At 39.4% G+C, this 19,487-nt stretch overlaps 1 protein-coding gene across 11 annotated transcripts in view; it reads left to right on the forward strand.

The window, feature by feature from the left end:
- Positions 1-19,487, forward strand: part of RAB3GAP1 (RAB3 GTPase activating protein catalytic subunit 1) — a 143,972-nt gene that overhangs the window by 107,615 nt on the left and 16,870 nt on the right. For 3 of the 11 annotated variants that reach the window (XR_004807040.1, XM_035702248.1, XM_035702249.1), the window contains exon 24: positions 3,690-3,747. The exons of 4 other annotated variants lie outside the window; for them this stretch is intronic. Coding sequence is in view for 3 of the 7 variants with exons in the window: in XM_035702248.1 (XP_035558141.1) it covers positions 3,690-3,747 (58 nt within the window). In the remaining 4 variants the exon portion in view is untranslated. Of the gene's footprint in view, positions 1-966; positions 1,287-3,689; positions 4,515-4,575; positions 4,623-19,487 lie in introns of those variants that run through there. 4 more of the 11 variants (XR_004807044.2, XR_004807048.2, XM_049097190.1 and 1 more) reach the window with 3 other exon arrangements.

Genomic DNA, 19,487 nt, shown 5'->3' on the forward strand with positions numbered 1-19,487 from the left:
CCTCTTTGGGCCTTCCAAAAGTTGAGGGATAAACCTTGTTTTGTTAAGCTATTGAGAATTGGATTTTCTTCTGATGTGGCAGCTAGTATTGAGTATCCCAAGATGATTACTAATGGAGAGCAGAGAACGGGTCATACTGCTGTTTCATAATGACTACTCAGGCAGCCGTGTGCAGATGGGATAGAGGAGGGCAAGGCTGGGGGCGTGGGGACTGTCTTTCTGGGGGGTATTACTGTCCAAGTAAATGGATGCTACCTGTCTCTGAGAGCCACAGGCAAGCAAGTGTTGCAAAAAATCTACCGTGGTCTTGTTTCTCATGGAGGATATTAGATATTGCTTGGAGCTCAGGTTGAAGCTGTGGAGTTTGTCAAAAAGCTGCAAGTCTTTTGGAGCTCGGAACAGTTTGCCCTCCTTTCAGGATAGAGCCACCCTTCCTGGACAACATCCAAAAAAACTATTTATGTGGGGACTGTGGTGGAACATGGTGCGAAGGTCTCCATAAAGACCTTCCTTAGCATCCTCTTCCAATGTGAAGAGATGAGCTAACTAGGCTGTTAGCAGATCTCCGTGTCTGACAAACAAGTCAGGCTTGCCACTAGCAGAAGTCTTCTCCTGGGGAGGAGCAGGCTTCTCAGGCAAACCCCAGCCAGGCATTCTTTCACAGAAGGGTCACGATGGAAGTAGAAAAATGGCAGGGAAGTTCTGTGGGTACAGACCTGAGTGTGGGGTCAGGATGAGAAGCAGAGCACCCAGAAGAGTGAAAGGGGCCACACGTGTAGGCTATTTCCTCCGACTCAGCCACAGCTCCCAGCTCCTACCTGATGGGAATGTTCTCAGCAAGGAATGAGGATTGTTAGTTCAAATCATCCTAATATCTAGCTTTGGGGACTTTCACTGATTTGGAGAGGGGATGGGAATAGACTCTACGTTGCTGGCCTTAAGTCTGAAGATTAATTGTATCTCAAGGTTCATTCTGCGTGGGCTCGACTGCTTTAAGCATGCTGCTGAAGAAAGTGCCAAATTCCAACCTGGGACTGCAGTCTGGCTCATTCGTATTTCTGCAGGAAGATGATTCCTTTGTTACCCTCCTCTCAAAGAATGGAAAATGTCATTGGGTTCTCATGTAGAAAGAGCATTCTTGGGATCCCTGGGTGGTGCAGCGGTTTAGCGCCTGCCTTTGGCCCAGGGCGCGATCCTGGAGACCCGGGATCGAATCCCACGTCAGGCTCCCGGTGCATGGAGCCTGCTTCTCCCTCTGCCTATGTCTCTGCCTCTCTCTCTCTCTGTGTGTGACTATCATAAATAAATGAAAAAAAAAAAATTAAAAAAAAAAAAAAAGAGCATTCTTTGGAAGAGTGTCCAAGAAATTACACCAGAACAAATCTCCTTTTGCCAGGACACCATTTAATCAGCTGTAAGACATTTATACCTATTCTGATAGTTCTTGGCTTAGCACAATCAAATGCCCCCTCACTCTTCAAAGGAACAATTGGAAGACTCTTTGGGAAAACACCCTGAGTTGTTGAGTTGATATTCACCATCCATTAAGTTTACTATGAACAATAGGCTGTTTCTAAGTAAAACGTTTATAAAAATAACAAAAGAAGACAAGTCATGTCAATTAACTGTGATGATTCATTTGGTTGCTATTAATTCAGATCAATGGAACAATCCATATAGCATCTGCTTATGCTGCTTATATGGATTAGTAGGAATTTTATAAATTGCATTTGCCGAGCACTGGAATTGGGTGTTTTGTTCTTCAGTTGTCCTGACTGCTTCCTTTCAAGATCCATGTACTCATGAGCCTTTTCAGCAATATACCTATTAAAATGGAAATGTTAGGTGCAAGGGCCTGGTCCACAGCTCCTCAGAATCAGGGAGGGTCAGGGAAGGTAGGAAGTAGGGTGCTAGATGAAAAAGTTACCAATAAAATAATGGGCTCAGGGCAGCCCGGGTGGCTAGGCAGTTTAGCACCTGCCTTCAGCCCAGGGCCTGATCCTGGAGACCTGGAATCGAGTCCCACATCGGGCTCCCTGCATGGGGCCTGTTTCTCCCTCTACCTGTGTCTCTCCCTCTCTCTCTCTCCTCTCTGTGTATTCTCACGAATAAATGAATAAAATCTTTAAAAATAAAATAAAATAAAATAATGATGTCCCCAGGGAGCCAGCCCTACCCAGGGAGACCTGCATTTCCTGAGAATTAGCTTTCAGGTTTCACCACTGAGTAGAGTGTTAGCTGCAAGTTTGTCATATATGGCAAAAGAGGTATGTTTCTTCTGTACCTACTTTGTTGAGAGTTATAATCATGAATAGTTTTTGCATTTTGTGAAATGCTTTTTCTGTATCTACTGAGATGCTAGTGTGATTTTTATCCTTCATTTTGTTAATGGATTATGTCATATTAATTTGTGTATATTGAACCATCCTTGTTTCCCTGGAATAGGTCCCACTTGCTCATGGTGAATGATCATTTTATTATATTTTTTAATTGTTTGCTAACATTTTGAGGAATTTTGCATCTCTGTTTATCAGGGATATTAGTCTGTAATTTTCTTTTTTATAGTCTCTTTGTCTTGTTTTCATATCTAGGTAATGCTGGCCTCATAGAATGATTTTGGAAGCATTCCTTCCTCTTCTATTTTTCTCAGTAGTTTGAGATGAATAGGTATTAACTCTTTAAAATTTTGGTAGAATTTACCTGTGAAACCATCTGGTCATAGACTTTGGTTTGTTGGGAGTTTCTTGATTATAGATTCAATTTCATTAATAGTAATCAGTCTGTTCCGGTTTCTGTTTCTTCCTGATTCAGTCTCAGAAGACTATGTTTCTAGAATTTTTTTTTTGAAGAGAGGCAGGCTCCCCGCAGGGAGCCTGATGTGGGACTTGATCCCCAAACCCGGGATCATGCCCTGAGCTGAAGGTAGACCTCATCCACTGAGCCACTTAGGTGTCCCCCTCTGTTTCTAGAATTTTTTCATTTCTTCTAGGTTGTCCAATTTGATGGTATACAATTGCTCATGGTAGTCTTTTATGACCTTTTATATTTCTGTGGTATCATTTGTAACTTCTCTTTCATATCTCCTTTCATTTATCTGACTACTCTGTTTTCTTTCTTGATTAGTCTGGCTAAATACTACCTATGTATTTTATCTGAACAAGGTAAGCAGGAAAATGTCAATTCTCCCAGTGGTAAATGAGAAGATGATACCTGTCTTTTCCTTGACATAGAATTCTTAAGATTTAGGGCTGATTTTCAGCAAAACTATATAATAGGTGAAGCATATATTTAAAATTCTATTGGAGAATCTTACCCTTCTCTCTAAACTAGTCATCCAGTTTGCCACCTGGTTGGTCCCACTCTTTATATACCCCCCTCTGTATCCCACCCATCAATACGTTTACCCAACCCCTTCCAAGCCTTTTTGCTAATCTAATGAATTACTTCATGCTAGAATAAAGGAGGCCAGTTGTGATTGTCAGGATACATTAGCAACAAGCACATAAGCTCTTTGAATTTGCTAGATCATACAGTCTTGCAGGGTGGGGACCATTACATTTTTCCTCTAACCCATCAAGTTCTTGCACTATCTATGACTATTAAGTGAACAAGTAGAAGAGTTGATACAAAAGTGCATTTATTATTACATTGTCTCCCCTTATCCACAAGTCCACTTTCCATGGTTTTAGGTACCCATGGTCAACTGTGGTCCAGAAGCAGATGATCTTCCTGATATAGCTTCAGAAGGTCAGTAGTACCCAAACACTATGTCACAGAACCTGTGTCACTCCCTTCACTTCATCTCATCACGTAGGCATTTTATTATCTCACAGCATCATCATAAGAAGAGTGAGTACGGCATAATAAAATATTGTGAGAGAGAGACAACATTCACAAAACTTTCATTACAGTGCATTAAAATGTTCTGTTTTATTATTACCGTTAATCTTTTAGTAATCTACCTGATTTAACAATTAAAGTTGATCATAGATAGGTCTGTATAGGAAAAAAAAAGAGTATGAGAGAGAGACCACAATCACATCTTTATATTACAGTATATTGTTATAATTGTTCTATTTTATTCTTGTTGCTAATTTACCGTGCCTAATTTATAAATTTAACTTTATAATGGTATGCATGTAGGAAAAAACATAGTATATAGGGGATTTAGTACTATCCACAGTTTCAGGCATCCACTGTGGGTCTTGGAAAATATTCCCCATGGATAAGTGGGGACTTCTGCATGTACTGGTGAGGGATCTGTGCCTTCAGCTTGATTGGATGATGGCAAATTGTTTTTCCAAAGTGGCTGAAATAATTTACATTCCCACTAGTTCTGGATGGGAGTTCCTTTTACTTCCTATTCTTGCCAGCTCTTGATATTGACAAAGAATTTTTTTTTAAACAATTTGATGTGTGTGAAATGGCATCTTCTTATAGTTTTAACCTGTGTTTGCTGACACTCACCTTCCTGTGTTATCTGAAATTAAAAAAAAACCTGAAAAATTGAAAAATGCTGAAGTTCTTTTTGTCACACTCATTCAGCAATATTGAAAACAGTTTTCCCTCAAGCAGCTGGTATCCACCACTGGATGTTCACAGCATGATCTCCACAAACAGTGGAACTTCCTCAGGGTTGTAAAATGAAGCTGAAGCTCCTGCCAGCCCTGTTACTTGCTTCAGAACTGGTGGGTTTGGGGATGTCTGGGAGGCTCAGCGGTGGAGCGTCTGCCTTTGACTCAGGGCATGATCCTAGGGTCCAGGATCAAGTCCCCATCGGCCTCCTGCAGACAGCCAGCTTCTCCCTCTGCTTATGTCTCTGCCTCTCTCTGCCTTTTTCTCTCTGTGTCTCTCATGAATAAATAAGTAAAATCTTAAAAAAAAAAAAAAAAGAAATGGTGGTTTTTTTCCTGGATTATGAATGCACTGGTACTTCTAGAATGGAGGACAAGTATCAAATGACTCACACATCTCCCATGCCTTCTGGAAACTCATGCCTGGAAGATATAACCACTCATTCCTATGCTACATGGTGGTCTTTAAGAGAGCTACAGCCTGCCAGCCTTCTGCACATGACTGTCTAACAAGGTAAGTGTCTAACCTAATCCAGTGAGCATTCTGAAAAAGTAAGTAATAGAAAGCCCGTTGGTAAAGGATAGAAGGTAGACCAAACCAAACTTCACTTCATAAATCTCATTTTTTGGAGATAGGAGTCTAGAGCTGCCATTGCCACATGTGGCTGCTGAGCAAGTGAAATGTGGCTACTGCACTTGGGGAATTAGATTTTCCATTTTGTTTAATTGTGACTAAGGTTAATTATAAAACAAAAGCAATATAAAATATTTTTTTCTTAAATGTGTTATTGTTTTGGCAGTACAACATTTTACTTCAACCACTGAAAATTACTGAGTTGATACATTCCTTAAGTATAAAATACACAATTTTGAAGATAGTAAAAAAAATTAAATATTATTAGAGGTTTTATGCATTTCTTTTTGCTTTTAAAAATGGTTACTATAACATTTATTTAACATTTAAAAGTACATATGTAATAATTTTAAACACATATTAGGAGCAGCTATACACCAATAAATTAGGCAATCTAGAAGAAATGGACGCATTTCTGGAAAACCACAAACTACCAAAACTGGAACAGGAAGAAATAGAAAACCTGAACAGGCCAATAACCAGGGAGGAAATTGAAGCAGTCATCAAAAACCTCCCAAAACACTAAAGTCCAGGGCCGGATGGCTTCCCAGGGGAATTCTATCTAACATTTAAAGAAACAATACCTATTCTACTTAAGCTGTTCCGAAAGATAGAAAGGGATGGAATACTTCCAAACTCATGTTTGAGGCCAGCATCACCTTAATTCCAAAATCAGACAAAGACTCCACCAAAAAGAATTATAGACCAATATCCCTGTTGAACACAGATGCAAAAATTCTCAACAAGATACTAGCCAATAGGATGCAAAAGTACATTAAGAAGATTATTCACCATAACCAAGTGGGGTTTATCCCCGGGATGCAAGGCTGGTTCAACACTCATAAAGCAATCAACATGATAGATCATATCAACAAGAGAAAAAACAACCATATGATCCTCTCAATCGATGCAGAGAAAGCATTTGACAAAATACAGCATCCATTCCTGATCAAAACTCTGGTCCAGAGTGTAGGGATAGAGAGAGCATTCCTCAGCATCTTAAAAGCCATCCACAAAAAGCCCACAGCAAATATCATTCTCAATGGGGAAACACTGGGAGCCTTTACCCTAAGATCAGGAACAAGACAGGGATGTCCACTCTCACCACTGCTATTCAACACAGTACTGGAAGTCCTAGCCTCAGCAATCAGGCAACAGAAAGAAATAAAAGGCATTCAAATTGGCAAAGAAGAAGTCAAACTCTCCCTCCTCACAGATGACATGATACTGTACATAGAAAACCCAAGAGTCCACCCCAACATTGCAAGAACTCATACAGCAATTCGGCAGTGTGGCAGGATACAAAATCAATGCCCAGAAATCAGTGGCATTTCTATATACTAACAATGAGGCTGAAGAAAGAAATTAAGGAGTCAATCCCATTCACAATTGCACCCAAAAGCATAAGATACCTAGGAATAAACCTAACCAAAGAGGTAAAGGATCTATACCCTAAAAACTACAGAACACTTCTGAAAGAAATTGAGGAAGACACAAAGAGATGGAAAAATATTCCATGCTTATGGATTAGAAGAATAAATATTGTGAAAATGTCAATGCTCCCCAGGGCAATTTACACATTTAATGCCATCCCTATCAAAATACCATGGACTTTCTTCAGAGAGTTGGAACAAATAATCTTAAGATTTGTGTGGAATCAGAAAAGACCCCGAATAGCCAGGGGAATATTGAAAAAGAAAAAAAGAGCCGGGAGCATCACAATGCCAGATTTCGGTTGCACTACAAAGCTGTGATCATCAAGACAGTGGTACTGGCACAAAAACAGACACATAGATCAATGGAACAGGATAGAGAATCCAGAAATGGGCCCTCAACTCTCTGGCCAACTAATATTCGACACAGCAGGAAAGACTATCCACTGGAAAAAACAGTCTCTTCAATCAGTGGTGCTGGGAAAATTGGACAGCCACGTGCAGAAGAATGAAACTGGACCATTCTCTTACACCTTACACAAAGATAAACTGAAAATGGATGAAAGATCTAAATGTGAGACAAGATTCCATCTAAATCCTCGAGCAGAACACAGGCAACATCCTTTTTGAGCTTGGCCACAGCAACTTCTTGCAAGATACATCTATGAAGACAAGGGAAACAAAAGCAAAAATGAACATTCAGGACTTAATCAAGATAAAAAGCTTCTGCACAGCAAAAGAAACAGTCAACAAAGCTAAAAGACAACCTACAGAATGGGAGAAGATACTTGCAAATGACCTATCAGATAAAGGGCTAGTTTCCAAGATCTATAAAGAACTTATTAAACTCAACACCAAAGAAACAATCCAATCATGAAATGGGCAAAAGACATGAACAGAAATCTCACCGAGGAAGACATAGACATGGCCAACATGCACATGAGAAAATGCTCTGCATCACTTGCCATCAGGGAAATACAAATCAAACCACAATGAGATACCACCTCACACCAGTGAGAATGGGGAACATTAACAAGGCAGGAAACCACAAATGTTGGAGAGGATGCGGAGAAAAGGGAACCCTCTTACACTGTTGGTGGGAATGTGAACTGGTGCAGCCACTCTGGAAAACTGTGTGGAGGTTCCTCAAAGAGTTAAAAATAGATCTGCCCTACACGCCAGCAATTGCACTGCTGGGGATTTACCCCAAAGATACAGATGCAATGAAACGCTGGGACACCTGCACCCCGATGTTTCTAGCAGCAATGTCCACAATAGCCAAACTGTGGAAGGAGCCTCGGTGTTCATCGATAGATGAACGGATAAATAAGCTATGGTCTATGTATACAGTGGAATGTTACTCAGCCATTAGAAACAACAAATACCCACCATTTGGTTCAATGTGAATAGAACTGGAATGTATTATGCTGAGTGAAGTGAGTCAGTCGGAGAAGGACAAGCATTATATGGTCTCATTCATTTGGGGAATATAAAAAATAGTGAAAGGGATTAAAGGGGAAAGGAGGGAAAATGAATGGGAAATATCAGTAAGGGAGGCAGAAGATGAGAGACTCCTAACTCTGGGAAACGAACAAAGGGTGGTGGAAAGGGAGGCGGGTGGGGGGATGGGGTGACTGGGTGATGGGCACTGAAGGGGGCACTTGACGGGATGAGCACTGGGTGTTATGCTATATGTTGGCAAATTGAACTCCAATAAAAAAACATACAAAAAAATAAAAATTCAGGGTAAAAAAAGTAAAAATACATATGTGGCACAACGTCAGGGAAGATGGTAAAGTAGGAAGAACCAGGAATCTGTCTTCCTACCTAGATAAATGTACCAGCACAGTCTGTCTGATGTAATTACTTTGGAGCACTGCAGACTCTTCAAAGACTTGAAACTTCCAGGGCAAATTTTAGACCGTAAATTGTGGTTAACTTTTGACATTTCAGCTCCTAGCACATTAGTTGGCTACCTATGCCCCATTCTCACTGCCAAGATAAGGCAGCCATGCACATGAACCCAGAGTAGCTTGTGCACAGCTTGTGGGAGCCAGAGTGAGTGATAAGGACCCTGTCTTCTAGGATATCAGGGGTCTGTGTCCTGATTATTGTTGTGATTGCAGAGGTGTTAACACAGTGGTGAACATTCATTGTTCCAAACCCACCATCGCAAGTGGTTTCCAGGAGATTTAAAGACCCAGAGTTATTTTTCTTTCCCCATTCATTTTCCCCTTTTTCCCTTGTTGGCAACGAGACATTTAAGGACTAGGTCATTCAAAATCAATTGCAGAGACAGGGAATTTAGAAAGTCACTGCTTAGAAAAGACCTGGGAAGATCTTAAGTTTGTATCTCTCTGGTCCTAAGCACAGAGAAGCTTTAAAGTAACAATCACAAAATCAGCGAACACTAGGGCAGGTAGAGAAGCTGATTTCCAGGATTAACACAGTATAATAAATATCCAGTTTTGGGGGCTCCTGGCTGGCTCAGTTGGTAGAACATGTGACTCTTGATCTCAGGATTGTGCATTTGATGTTGGATATAGAGATTACTTAAAAATAAAATCTTAAATAAATATCCAGCTTTCAACAAAAAATCCTAAGACATAGAAAGGACCAATTCAAAGTACAGAAATTAAGCCAACATAAACCATCCCTGAGAAAGTCCAGAGGTGGATATATTACAGAGATCACAACAACTATCTTTTTTTTTTTTAAGATTTTATTTATTCATGAGAGACACAGAGTGGGGGGGGGGGGGCAGAGACAGAGGCAGAGGGAAAAGCAGGCTCCCTGTGGGGAGCCCAATGTGGGACTTGATCTGGCGACCCTGGGATCACATCCTGAGCCGAAGGCAGACACTCAACCACTGATCCACCCAGGCGTCCCTCACAACAATTATCTTATAGATGCTCAAAAAACTGAGGACAAATTCGAAAAAATAATGTATTAATAAATGAGACTATCAAGAGATAGGTAACAAAGAATTGACAAGTAATTCTGGAGCTGAAAAGTACAATAACTGAAAGAAAATTTTCTAGAGGAATTCAAAAGCAGATTTGAGTTGGAAAAAGAAGCAAACTTGAAGAAAATATGAGTGAAATGACTGAGTTGAGGAACAGGAAGAAAAAAGATTGAAGAAAAGTAAATAGAACCTGTGGACATGTGGGGTACCATAAAGCAGACCAACATATGTATTGTGGCTTTGTGAGAACAGAGAAAAGGGCAAGGAGATTATCTGAAGAAATAATGGCCCCAAACTCCAAATTTGATGAAAGACATTAATATTAATACCCAAGAAGCTCAATGAACTCAAAATAGAATAACTCAAAGAGTCCCACATTCAGACACATTCAATCAGACTGTCAAAAACCAAAGACAAGAGAATGTTGAAAGCATCAAGAGAAAAGTGACTCATCACCTACAAGGGATCTCATTAAGATTTTTTTCATCAGAAACTGTAAAAGACAGGAGGCAGTGGATTGATATATTTAAAGTACTGCATGAAAAAAGTCTTGTCAACCAAGAAACTTATATTAGAGAAAGCTGTCCTTCAAAAATGAGAGGAGAACCTGGGCGGTGTAGTTGGTTAAGCATTCAACTCTTGGTTTGGGCTCAGGTTGTGATCAGGGCCATGAGATCGAGCCCTGCTTTGGGCTCAATGTGGAGTTGGCTTAAGTTTCTCTCTCCCTCTCCCCCTGCTCCTCCCCTCCATGTTCTCGCTCTTAAATAAATACATCTTTAAAAAGAAATGAGGGAGAAATTAAGACACCCTCAGATAAAAGCTGACGGAGTTCATTACCACTAGAACTTCCCTACAGGAAATGCTAAAAAAAGTCCTTCAGGTTGAAATGAAGGATACTAGAAAGTAACTCAAAGCCATATGAAGAAATAAATATTTCCAGTAAAGAGAAATACATGGGAAAATAGAAAACTTGGTAAATTGTGACTTTGGTTTGTAACGCTTTTTCTGCATGATTTAAAAGATTAATACATAGAAAAATTATTAGTCAATGTTCTTGGAAACACAGTGCATAAAGATGTAATTTTGTAACATCTGTAACTAAAAGGGGTTGGGGATGGAAATGTATAGAAGTATTTTTTGTATGTTATTGAAGTTAAGCTTTTATAAAGTCAAATTAGAGTGTTATAACCTTAGGATAGAAAATGTAATCCTTAGGTAGCCACAAGGAAAATAGTTATAGAATATACCCAAAAGGAAAGAAAGGAGGAAGGAATTAAAATGTCTCACTCAAGGGGCACCTGGATACCTCAGTCAGTTTAGTGTTTGACTCTTGATCTTAGGGTCATGAGCTCAAGCCTCATGTTGCGTGTAAAGCCTACTTAAAAAAAAAAGTTTCACTGGAACAAATCAACTAAATACAAAAGAAAATAGTAATACAAGAATAAGGGACAGGGCAGCCGGGTGGCTCAGCGGTTTAGCGCCGCCTTCAGCCCAGGCTTGATCATGGAGACCCAGGGATTGAGTCCCATGTTGGACTCCCTGCATGGAGCCTGCTTCTCCCTCTGTGTCTCTGCCTCTCTCTCTCTCTCTCTCTCTCTCTTTCTCTCTCTTTCTCTCTTTCTCTGTGTGTCTCTCGTGAATAAATAAATAAAATCTTAAAAAAAAAAAGAATGAGGGACTAATGCTATAATGCATATAGAGAAGACAACAAAATGTCAGAAGTCCTTCCCTATCATTAATTACTATAAATGTAAGTGGGTCAAGCTCTTTAATCAAAAGAGATTGGCAGAAAAGATAAAAATGATCCAATTTTATAGTGTTTTCAGGAGACTCAGTTTAGATCCAAAGATACACAGGTTGAAAGTGAAATTGCAAAAAAGAATATTTATTATACTTAGTAACCAAAGACAGCAGGAGTGGCCATACTAATACCTAATACAAATAGTGTCAGACAAAATAGTATTATTTAAGTCAAAAATGGTTACAGGAGACAAAGAAGGATATTAATAAAAATTTCAATAAATATTATAACAATTATAAACATTTAGCAAAAAATGAAGGGGAAAATAGAATTTTAATAATAGGAGACCTCAATATCCCATTCTCCCCAGTAGACAGAATAACCAGATAGAAGACGAGTATGTAAAGAGAAGACTTATTATGAGAAAAAAAGAAATACCATAAAGCCACTAGATCAAACAGAAAAATATTTTCCACCATACATTAACAGAATACACATCTTTTTAAAGTACACACGGAATATTATTCAGGATAGGTTATAAATTAGGCTACAAATCAAATCTTAATACATTTAGAAAGATGGATGTTCCACAGAGTATATTCTCTGACCACAATGGGATAAAGTTAGAAATTGTTAATAGAAGAAAATAGAAAACTCTAAAAATTATGTAAAGTAAATAACACACTCTTTAGCAGCCACAGGGTCATAGAAGAAATCACAAGGGAAATTAAGAAATACTTGAAGATTGAAAATAACATAACCTGTCAGAACTTAAGGAATAAAAAAAAAAGTACTAAGAGGTTAATTTATAGCTGTCAATGCTTACATGGAAAAAAAGAAGTCAACCACCTAACTTAATACCTTAAGGGACTAGAAAAGGAAGAACAAACTAAAACCAAAGGTAGCAGAAGAAAGGAAATAATAGTAGAGCAGAGAGTTAAAAAATAGGAAATGTGGAAAATCAATAAAACCTAGAGTTGATTATTCAGAAGATCAAACTGATAAACTTTTAGCTAGATGGACTATGAAGAAGACTCAAATTTCTAAATGAACCTGAAAGTGGGTTCATTACTACTGATTCTACAGTGATAAATATATAAGAGAGCACAGTGAATACCTGTGCACCAACAAACTGCATAACGTAGATGAAATGGGAAAACTGTTAGAGACAAAAAAATCTACCTAGTCTAAAGCATGCAACTCTTTTTTTTTTAATTTTTAAAAAAATTTATTTATGGTAGTCACACACACACAGAGAGGCAGAGACACAGGCAGAGGGAGAAGCAGGCTCCATGCACCGGGAGCCCGATGTGGAATTCGATCCCGGGTCTCCAGGATCGCGCCCCGGGCCAAAGGCAGGCACCAAACCGCTGCACCACCTAAAGCATGCAACTCTTGATCTCTGGTTTATAGCTTTGAGCCCCACATTGGATGCAGAGATTACTTAAAAAATAAAATCTTAAAAAAAATCTACCAAGACTGAATGAAGAAATAAAATCTGAATAGACTTCTATAACTAGGAAAGAGATGAAATTAGTAATTTCATGAAATTAGTAACCTCCTGAGCCTAATGGTTTCATTAATAAATTCTATCAAATATTTAAAGAACTGACAATAGTCCTTATCAGACAATTCCAAAAAATTGAAGAGGAAGGAACACTTACTTATATGAAACCACCTCTGTCCTGAGACCAAAGCCAGGCAATGACACTAGAAAAAAAAACTACAGACCAATATCCCTTAGGATCATGGATGTAACATGCTAGCAAACCAAATTCAGCTGTATATTTAGAGGATTATATACACCATGGCCAAGTGGGATTTATTCCTGAAATGCAAGGATGGTTCAACATAGAAAAATCAATCAGTGTAATTTACTACAGTAACAGTGAAGGACCAGAACTACATTATCATCTCAACTGATGCAGAAAAAGTATTTGACAAACTTCAACACCCTTTCATGATAAGAACACTTCAACAAATTCAGAATAAAAGGAAACCATTTCAATATCATAAAGGCCATTTACAGAAAAGTGCACAGCTAATGTCATGCTCTGTGGTGAAAGTGAAGGCATTCCCTCCAATTCAGAAACAACATATGCCAAATTTCAACACAGTACTGGAAGCTCTGGCCAGAGCAAGGAGGCAAAGAATAGAAATAAAAGGCATCTGTATTGGAACAGACAAAAGTAAAATGATCTGTTTGCAGATAACATGTTATATGTAAAAAAAATCCCTAAAGATTATACACAAAAAAATGGAGAACTTCAGTTAGCATAATACTCTTTAGCTCCATCCGTGTCATTGGAAATGGCAAGATTTCATTGTTTTATGGCTAAAGCAAAATAAGTCAGTCAAAGACAAATACCATATGATTTCACTCATATGTGGAAATGAAGGAACAAAATAAATGAGCAAACGGAAAAAAAAAGAGAGGGGAAAAACTAGGAAACAAACTCTTAGCTATAGAGAACAAACAGATGGTTCCCAGAGGGGAGGTGGATGGGAGGATGGGGTAAATAGGTGATGGGGACTAAGGAAGGCACTTGTGATGAGCACTGGTGTTATATGGAGGTGTTGACTCACCATATTGTACACCTGAAACTAATATCATACTGTATATTTACTAATTGGAATTTCAATTGAAACTTTAAAAAAACTTAACTAATAAATGAATACAGGGCAGCCCGGGTGGCTCAGCGGTTTAGCGCTGCCTTCAGCCCAAGGCGTGATTCTGGAGACCCGGGATCGAGTCCCACTTCGGGCTCCTTGCATTGGAGCCTGCTTCTCCCTCTGCCTGTGTCTCTGCCTCTCTCCGTGTCTCTCATGAATGAACAAATAAAATCTTAAAAAAAATAAACGAACACAGCAAAATGCAGGATAAAAAAATCGAAGTGTAAAAATGTTACATTTCTTTTTTTTCTTTTTTTTTTTAAGATTTATTTATGATAGACATAGAGAGAGAGAGAGAGAGGCAGAGACACAGGAGGAGGGAGAAGCAGGCTCCATGCCTGGAGCCCGACGTGGGACTTGATCCCAGGACTCCAGGATCGCGCCCTGGGCCAAAGGCAGGCGTAAACCTGAGCCACCCAGGGATCCCCCAGTTACATTTCTGTACACTAACAATGAACAATCTGGAAAGGAAATTAAGAAAATCCCATTTGCAGTAGCATCAAAAATAATACATAAGAATTGGCCAAGGGAAAAAATTTGTAAACTAAAAAATATAAACATGGCTGAAGGAAATTAAAGAAGACATAAACAACTGGAAAGACATTTTGTGTTCAAGAGCTGAAAACTTAATGTTATGATGTCAGTACTGCCTAAGGTGAGTCATACTTTCCTAGAAGCTGCCCTAGGCCGGGGGTACAGAATGAACATGAGGCTGGAGAAAGGGCAAGAATCAATATCAGGGTGGCAGATGGCTTCCAATGCCCAGTGGGTGAATTCAGGAACTAGGGAATCCACTTCCAGGCTTCAGGGACAAGATAGCATTCATTAGGAACTAATTTTGTCATTGTGCCACAAAAGACAGTACACGGTGATGAGACCACCAAGGTCTCACACTTTACATTTTGCTAGAAGGGGAAATGTTTGCCTCTCTACTCCCTTAGTCCCTTCTTCCCTGATGGGGATAGAGGGACTTTTGTCTTTGGAGAATTTAGAAGAAGGTATAGGCGTAAAAGTGCCTGCCCCTTCCCCTCTCTCTGATCAACCTGTAAGACTGGAGCCTTCTGCTCTACTACTTTTATGTGCTGAGGACATAGGCCCTGAAGATAAGCCTAGGGATGCTTCTCCGGTCCCCAAGATGAGACCATACATTAGGCTCCTACTTTCCTGCAAGGGGGCTGCCCAAGGCTACCAACCAAACAGGAGGGCACAAGGGTCGCCTTGACTGTGGAGCAGATCCATGCGTGATCTCCAATTCTACTTTATTAGCCTCAAAGCCAGTATTTTGTATTCTATCAGTTTGTGCTTCATTTCTTATCCAGTTCCCAATTTGATATGGGGAGGGAGGTATTAATAATTATCATCCCCAAACCTAATGGCAGCTTTTAAAAACAACAACAGAATAACAGCATAGCAATGTTTCATGCTTTATTTTTATTATTTTTTATTTTAATTATAGTGTAGTTAACCCACTCACAGTGTTATATTTGTTCAGAGTAAAATATAGTGATTGAACCATTCCATATATTACTCAGTGTTTGGCAAGATGTGTGCCCTTAACCCCCTTCACCTATTTCACCCCTCCCCCTACCATTTGTAATCATCTGTTCTCTATAGTTAAGAGTCTGTTTTTTGGCTTATCTGTTTTTTTTTCCTTTTGTTGGTTTCATTTCTTGAATTCCACATGTGAGTGAAATCATATGTTATTTGCCTTTCCCTGATTGATTTACTCTGCTTAGCATTAGACTCTCTAGATCTTTCCATGTCATAGCAAAATACAAGATTTCATTCCTTTTTATGGCTGAGTAATCTTCCATTATATAAGTATATATAAATATAAATACTATATCTTCTTTATCCCTCAGTTTATGGACACTTTGTTTGCTTCCATAATTTAGCTGTTGTAAGTAATGCTGCAATAAACATTGGGGTGCATGTATTCCTTTGAATTAATGTTTTTATATTCTTTGGGTAAAAACTCAGCAGTGTGATTACTGGGTCATAGTTTTTTTTTTTTTTTTTTTTTTTGAGGAATCTCCAAACTCTTCTCCACAGTTGCTGCACCAGTTTGCATTTCTACCAACAGTGCCAAGAGGTCCCTTTTAATTCACATCCTTGTTTCTTGTGTTTTTTTATTTTAGCCATTCAGACGGGTATGAGGTGATATCCCATTGTGGCTTTGATTTGCATTTCCCTGATGATGAGTGATGTTGAGCATCTTTTCACATCTCTGTTGGCTATCTGTAGGTCTTCTCTGGAGAAAAGTCTGTTCATATCTTCTACCCATTTTTTAATTGGGATTTTTTTTTTTTTTTTTTTTTTTTTGGTATAGAGTTGTGTAAGTTCTTTGTATATTTTGGATACTAACCCTTTATCAGAGATGTTATTTGCAAGTATCTTCTCCCATTTTGTAGGTGATCTTTTAGTTTTGTTGACTGTTTCTTTGCTGTGCAGACACTTTTTACTTTGATGGAGTCCCAGTGGTTTCATGCCTTTTAAAATATCCATTTGATGAAGGCTGAGGCTGGAGCTAGTTCTTCGAGGGAGTATTCTGTGGATAGTGGGTGAAACATTTTGCACGATTGAACAGGTGGCTCCACTGGTGAACTGTAGCAAGCTGGCTTTACAGCCAAGAAGACAGGGCTTTTATGTGTGGCATCTCTGTGTAAACTACACTTGCTGAGAAATTGCTAGGGTCAGGTACTGGGATAGTGGTTTTTAAAAACTCATTTTAAACTATTTTATTTATTTATTCATGAGAGAGAGACAGACAGACGGGGGGGTGGGGTGGGGTGGCAGACACAGGCAGAGGGAGAAGCAGCCTCCATGCAGGGATCCCGATGTGGGACTCGATCCCCAGTCTCCAGGATCACACCCTGGGCTGAAGGTGGCGCGAAACTGCTGAACCACCCAGGCTGCTCTAAAAATTCATTTTGTAGAGTAAGTCAAAACTTTGTTGGGATCATTCTTAAACAGACATGATCTATCACAGATATAGATGTTTGGTGTTTCTGTAAGATGATGAAGAACTCAATATAGGGAAGTCAGATTATAAGAGCAGAGAGATGTAAATATGAACACTTTAGGACATGCAGAACAATTAACAATATTTTTAAGGTGTTCATATGCCAGTTCCTATTTTAAAAAGCTAGTATTTACTAATGAAACAGAGCAAGTCAGTAACTTCAAAGATCTAGGAGAGAAGCTGTTGAAGCAGGGAGGCGGTATAGAGTCCAGAGTGCATTTCAGTACCAGTAACATTTCTCAGTTGTAAATATAAACACAACCACGGTGGCAAAACACCCTCACCACTATAAAGCAACCGATAAACTGGAGACGAGATGGGACATTTTTCTCGTGGTTGGATAATTCAAATAGATTTTTGCAGTGATTACGAGTTCACATTTTCCAGTTTCAAAGAATAAAAGATGGAATGAGCGACAAGTTAATAACATGCAATAGAAAATGAGAGATTATTTCCACAACCTATTTCTGATGTTCAATCTCCATGATTCTGTGCCCTTTAAGTAAACACAATTTTTCCATTTTACTCTAAAGAGCTCAAGAATGTTGACTTCTTAGACATATAATTTAAAGTACTTCATACTTTTATTGCCAAAGAAACTGTATTTTAAATGTTTCACTCAAACATCTGAACATTATTTAGTAAGACATGTGGGCAGAAAATCCTTTCCCCATGAACAGTTAAGGAAATATAGAAAGGTATTCGTGTGTCACAGGATGATCTCCCCAAGAAATGTACATTAGGCTGTGATCAATGCCAAGAGTAGGTTTCTCTAGAGATTCCAAGTGAGCTCTTCTCCATGGCTCTGGGACTGCTGCAAGCAACTCTGTCTGTCATCAGAGTGTCGGAGATTGATGTCACTCAGCTTGACACCAGGTATTCGTAATATGGGTGCACGGGCCACCCTGCTCAGGAGCAGGCACAGGCACAGGCACAGCCAGGGCACAGCCTCACTGACTGACAAACCACATTTCTCCATGCAGACATATTCTCAGCTCCCATGTTGTAAACCAACTTATTCTTCAGCTATTAATTCCCATTTTTGTTCCGTAGACCCAGAGCCTTCTCTTTTCTAAGCCTAAACTGCGCGCTGTGACTGCTGAGACTTTTCAGAGGTGGGCCCTCCTTTCTTCATATCCGCCCTGCCCCACTGGTTTTCACTTAGTCACCACCTCCCGTGGTGGCAGCTGTCTTCTTCCTTGGAGGCCACTTTGTACTTCTTTTTACACACAGGGGCCACCACTTGTCCTGACACTTTCCTTCCATTTGCACAACAGAAGGCAGCTTCTCTTTCAGATCCTGATGAGGAGGAAAGAACCAGCTTTTTTTTTTTTTTTTTTTTTTAAGATTTTATTTATTCATGAGGGAGGCAGAGACACAGAAAGAGGGAGAAGCAAGCTCCCTGCAAGGAACCCAATGTGGGACTCCATCCCAGACCCCAGGATCACACCCCAAGCCAAAGGCAGATGCTCAACCCCTGAGCCACCAAGTTGTCCCAGAACCAGCTCTTTAAAATGCCCTGCAGGACTTACCTTCTTGGGTTGTTGATATTAGATGGATTTCTACCTTAATATTCAGTCCCCCCCGTCAAAAAAAAAATTCAGTCCCAGAATGCTTCCTCTCAGTGTGCCCCACAGGTGTAAAGTAGAAAACATTTGGGAAGACAGCGTACAAAGACCTGAGACACAGCAGGAAGGGACGGGGACAGGCCAGTCAACATCCTGTGTGGCAAATGCTTGTTGTTCCTTATAGCATTTTTTTTCCTGTATTGATAAGTAATTGATAAACTGTGAGATATTTAACATGCACAACATGGTGATTTGATGGATGTATACATTGTGAAAGAATGACCACCATTTAGTTAAGTAACACATCCATCACCTCATGTATTTATCTTTTGTGTGTGTGTGTGTGGTAATGTTGAAGTCCTTCTGTCAGTAAAATTCCCTTACATAGTATAGTGTTACCAGGTATAGTCACCATGTTAAAGATTACATCTTAGAACTCAGAGTCTGTACCCTTTCAGGAAACTCCCCATTTCCTCCACCTCCCTGTCCATGGTAATTATTTTTCAACCTTCTGTTTTTTAAAAATTATTTTTTTAGCTCCATGTACAAGTGGTACTATTCAGTATTTTTCTTTGGCTTATTTCACTTAGCACAATGCCCTCCAGATTCATGTTGTTGCAAATGGCAGGATTTCTTCTGTCTTCATTGAGGTAAAATTGGAATATAACATTATATAAGTTTCAGATATATATTTTTTATGTCTTAAAAAAGATTTTATTTATTTATTCATGAGAGACAGAGAGAGAGAGAGAGAGAGAGAGAGAGAGAGAGAGGCAGAGACACAGGCAGAGGGAGAAGCAGGCTCCATGCAGGAAACCCGACATGGGACTCGATCCCGGGTCTCCAGGATCACACCCTGGGCTGAAGGCAGTGCTAA

This window comes from Canis lupus, chromosome 19, assembly GCF_003254725.2.
Source record: "Canis lupus dingo isolate Sandy chromosome 19, ASM325472v2, whole genome shotgun sequence".
In the NCBI taxonomy this organism is placed as follows: Eukaryota; Metazoa; Chordata; class Mammalia; order Carnivora; family Canidae; genus Canis; species Canis lupus.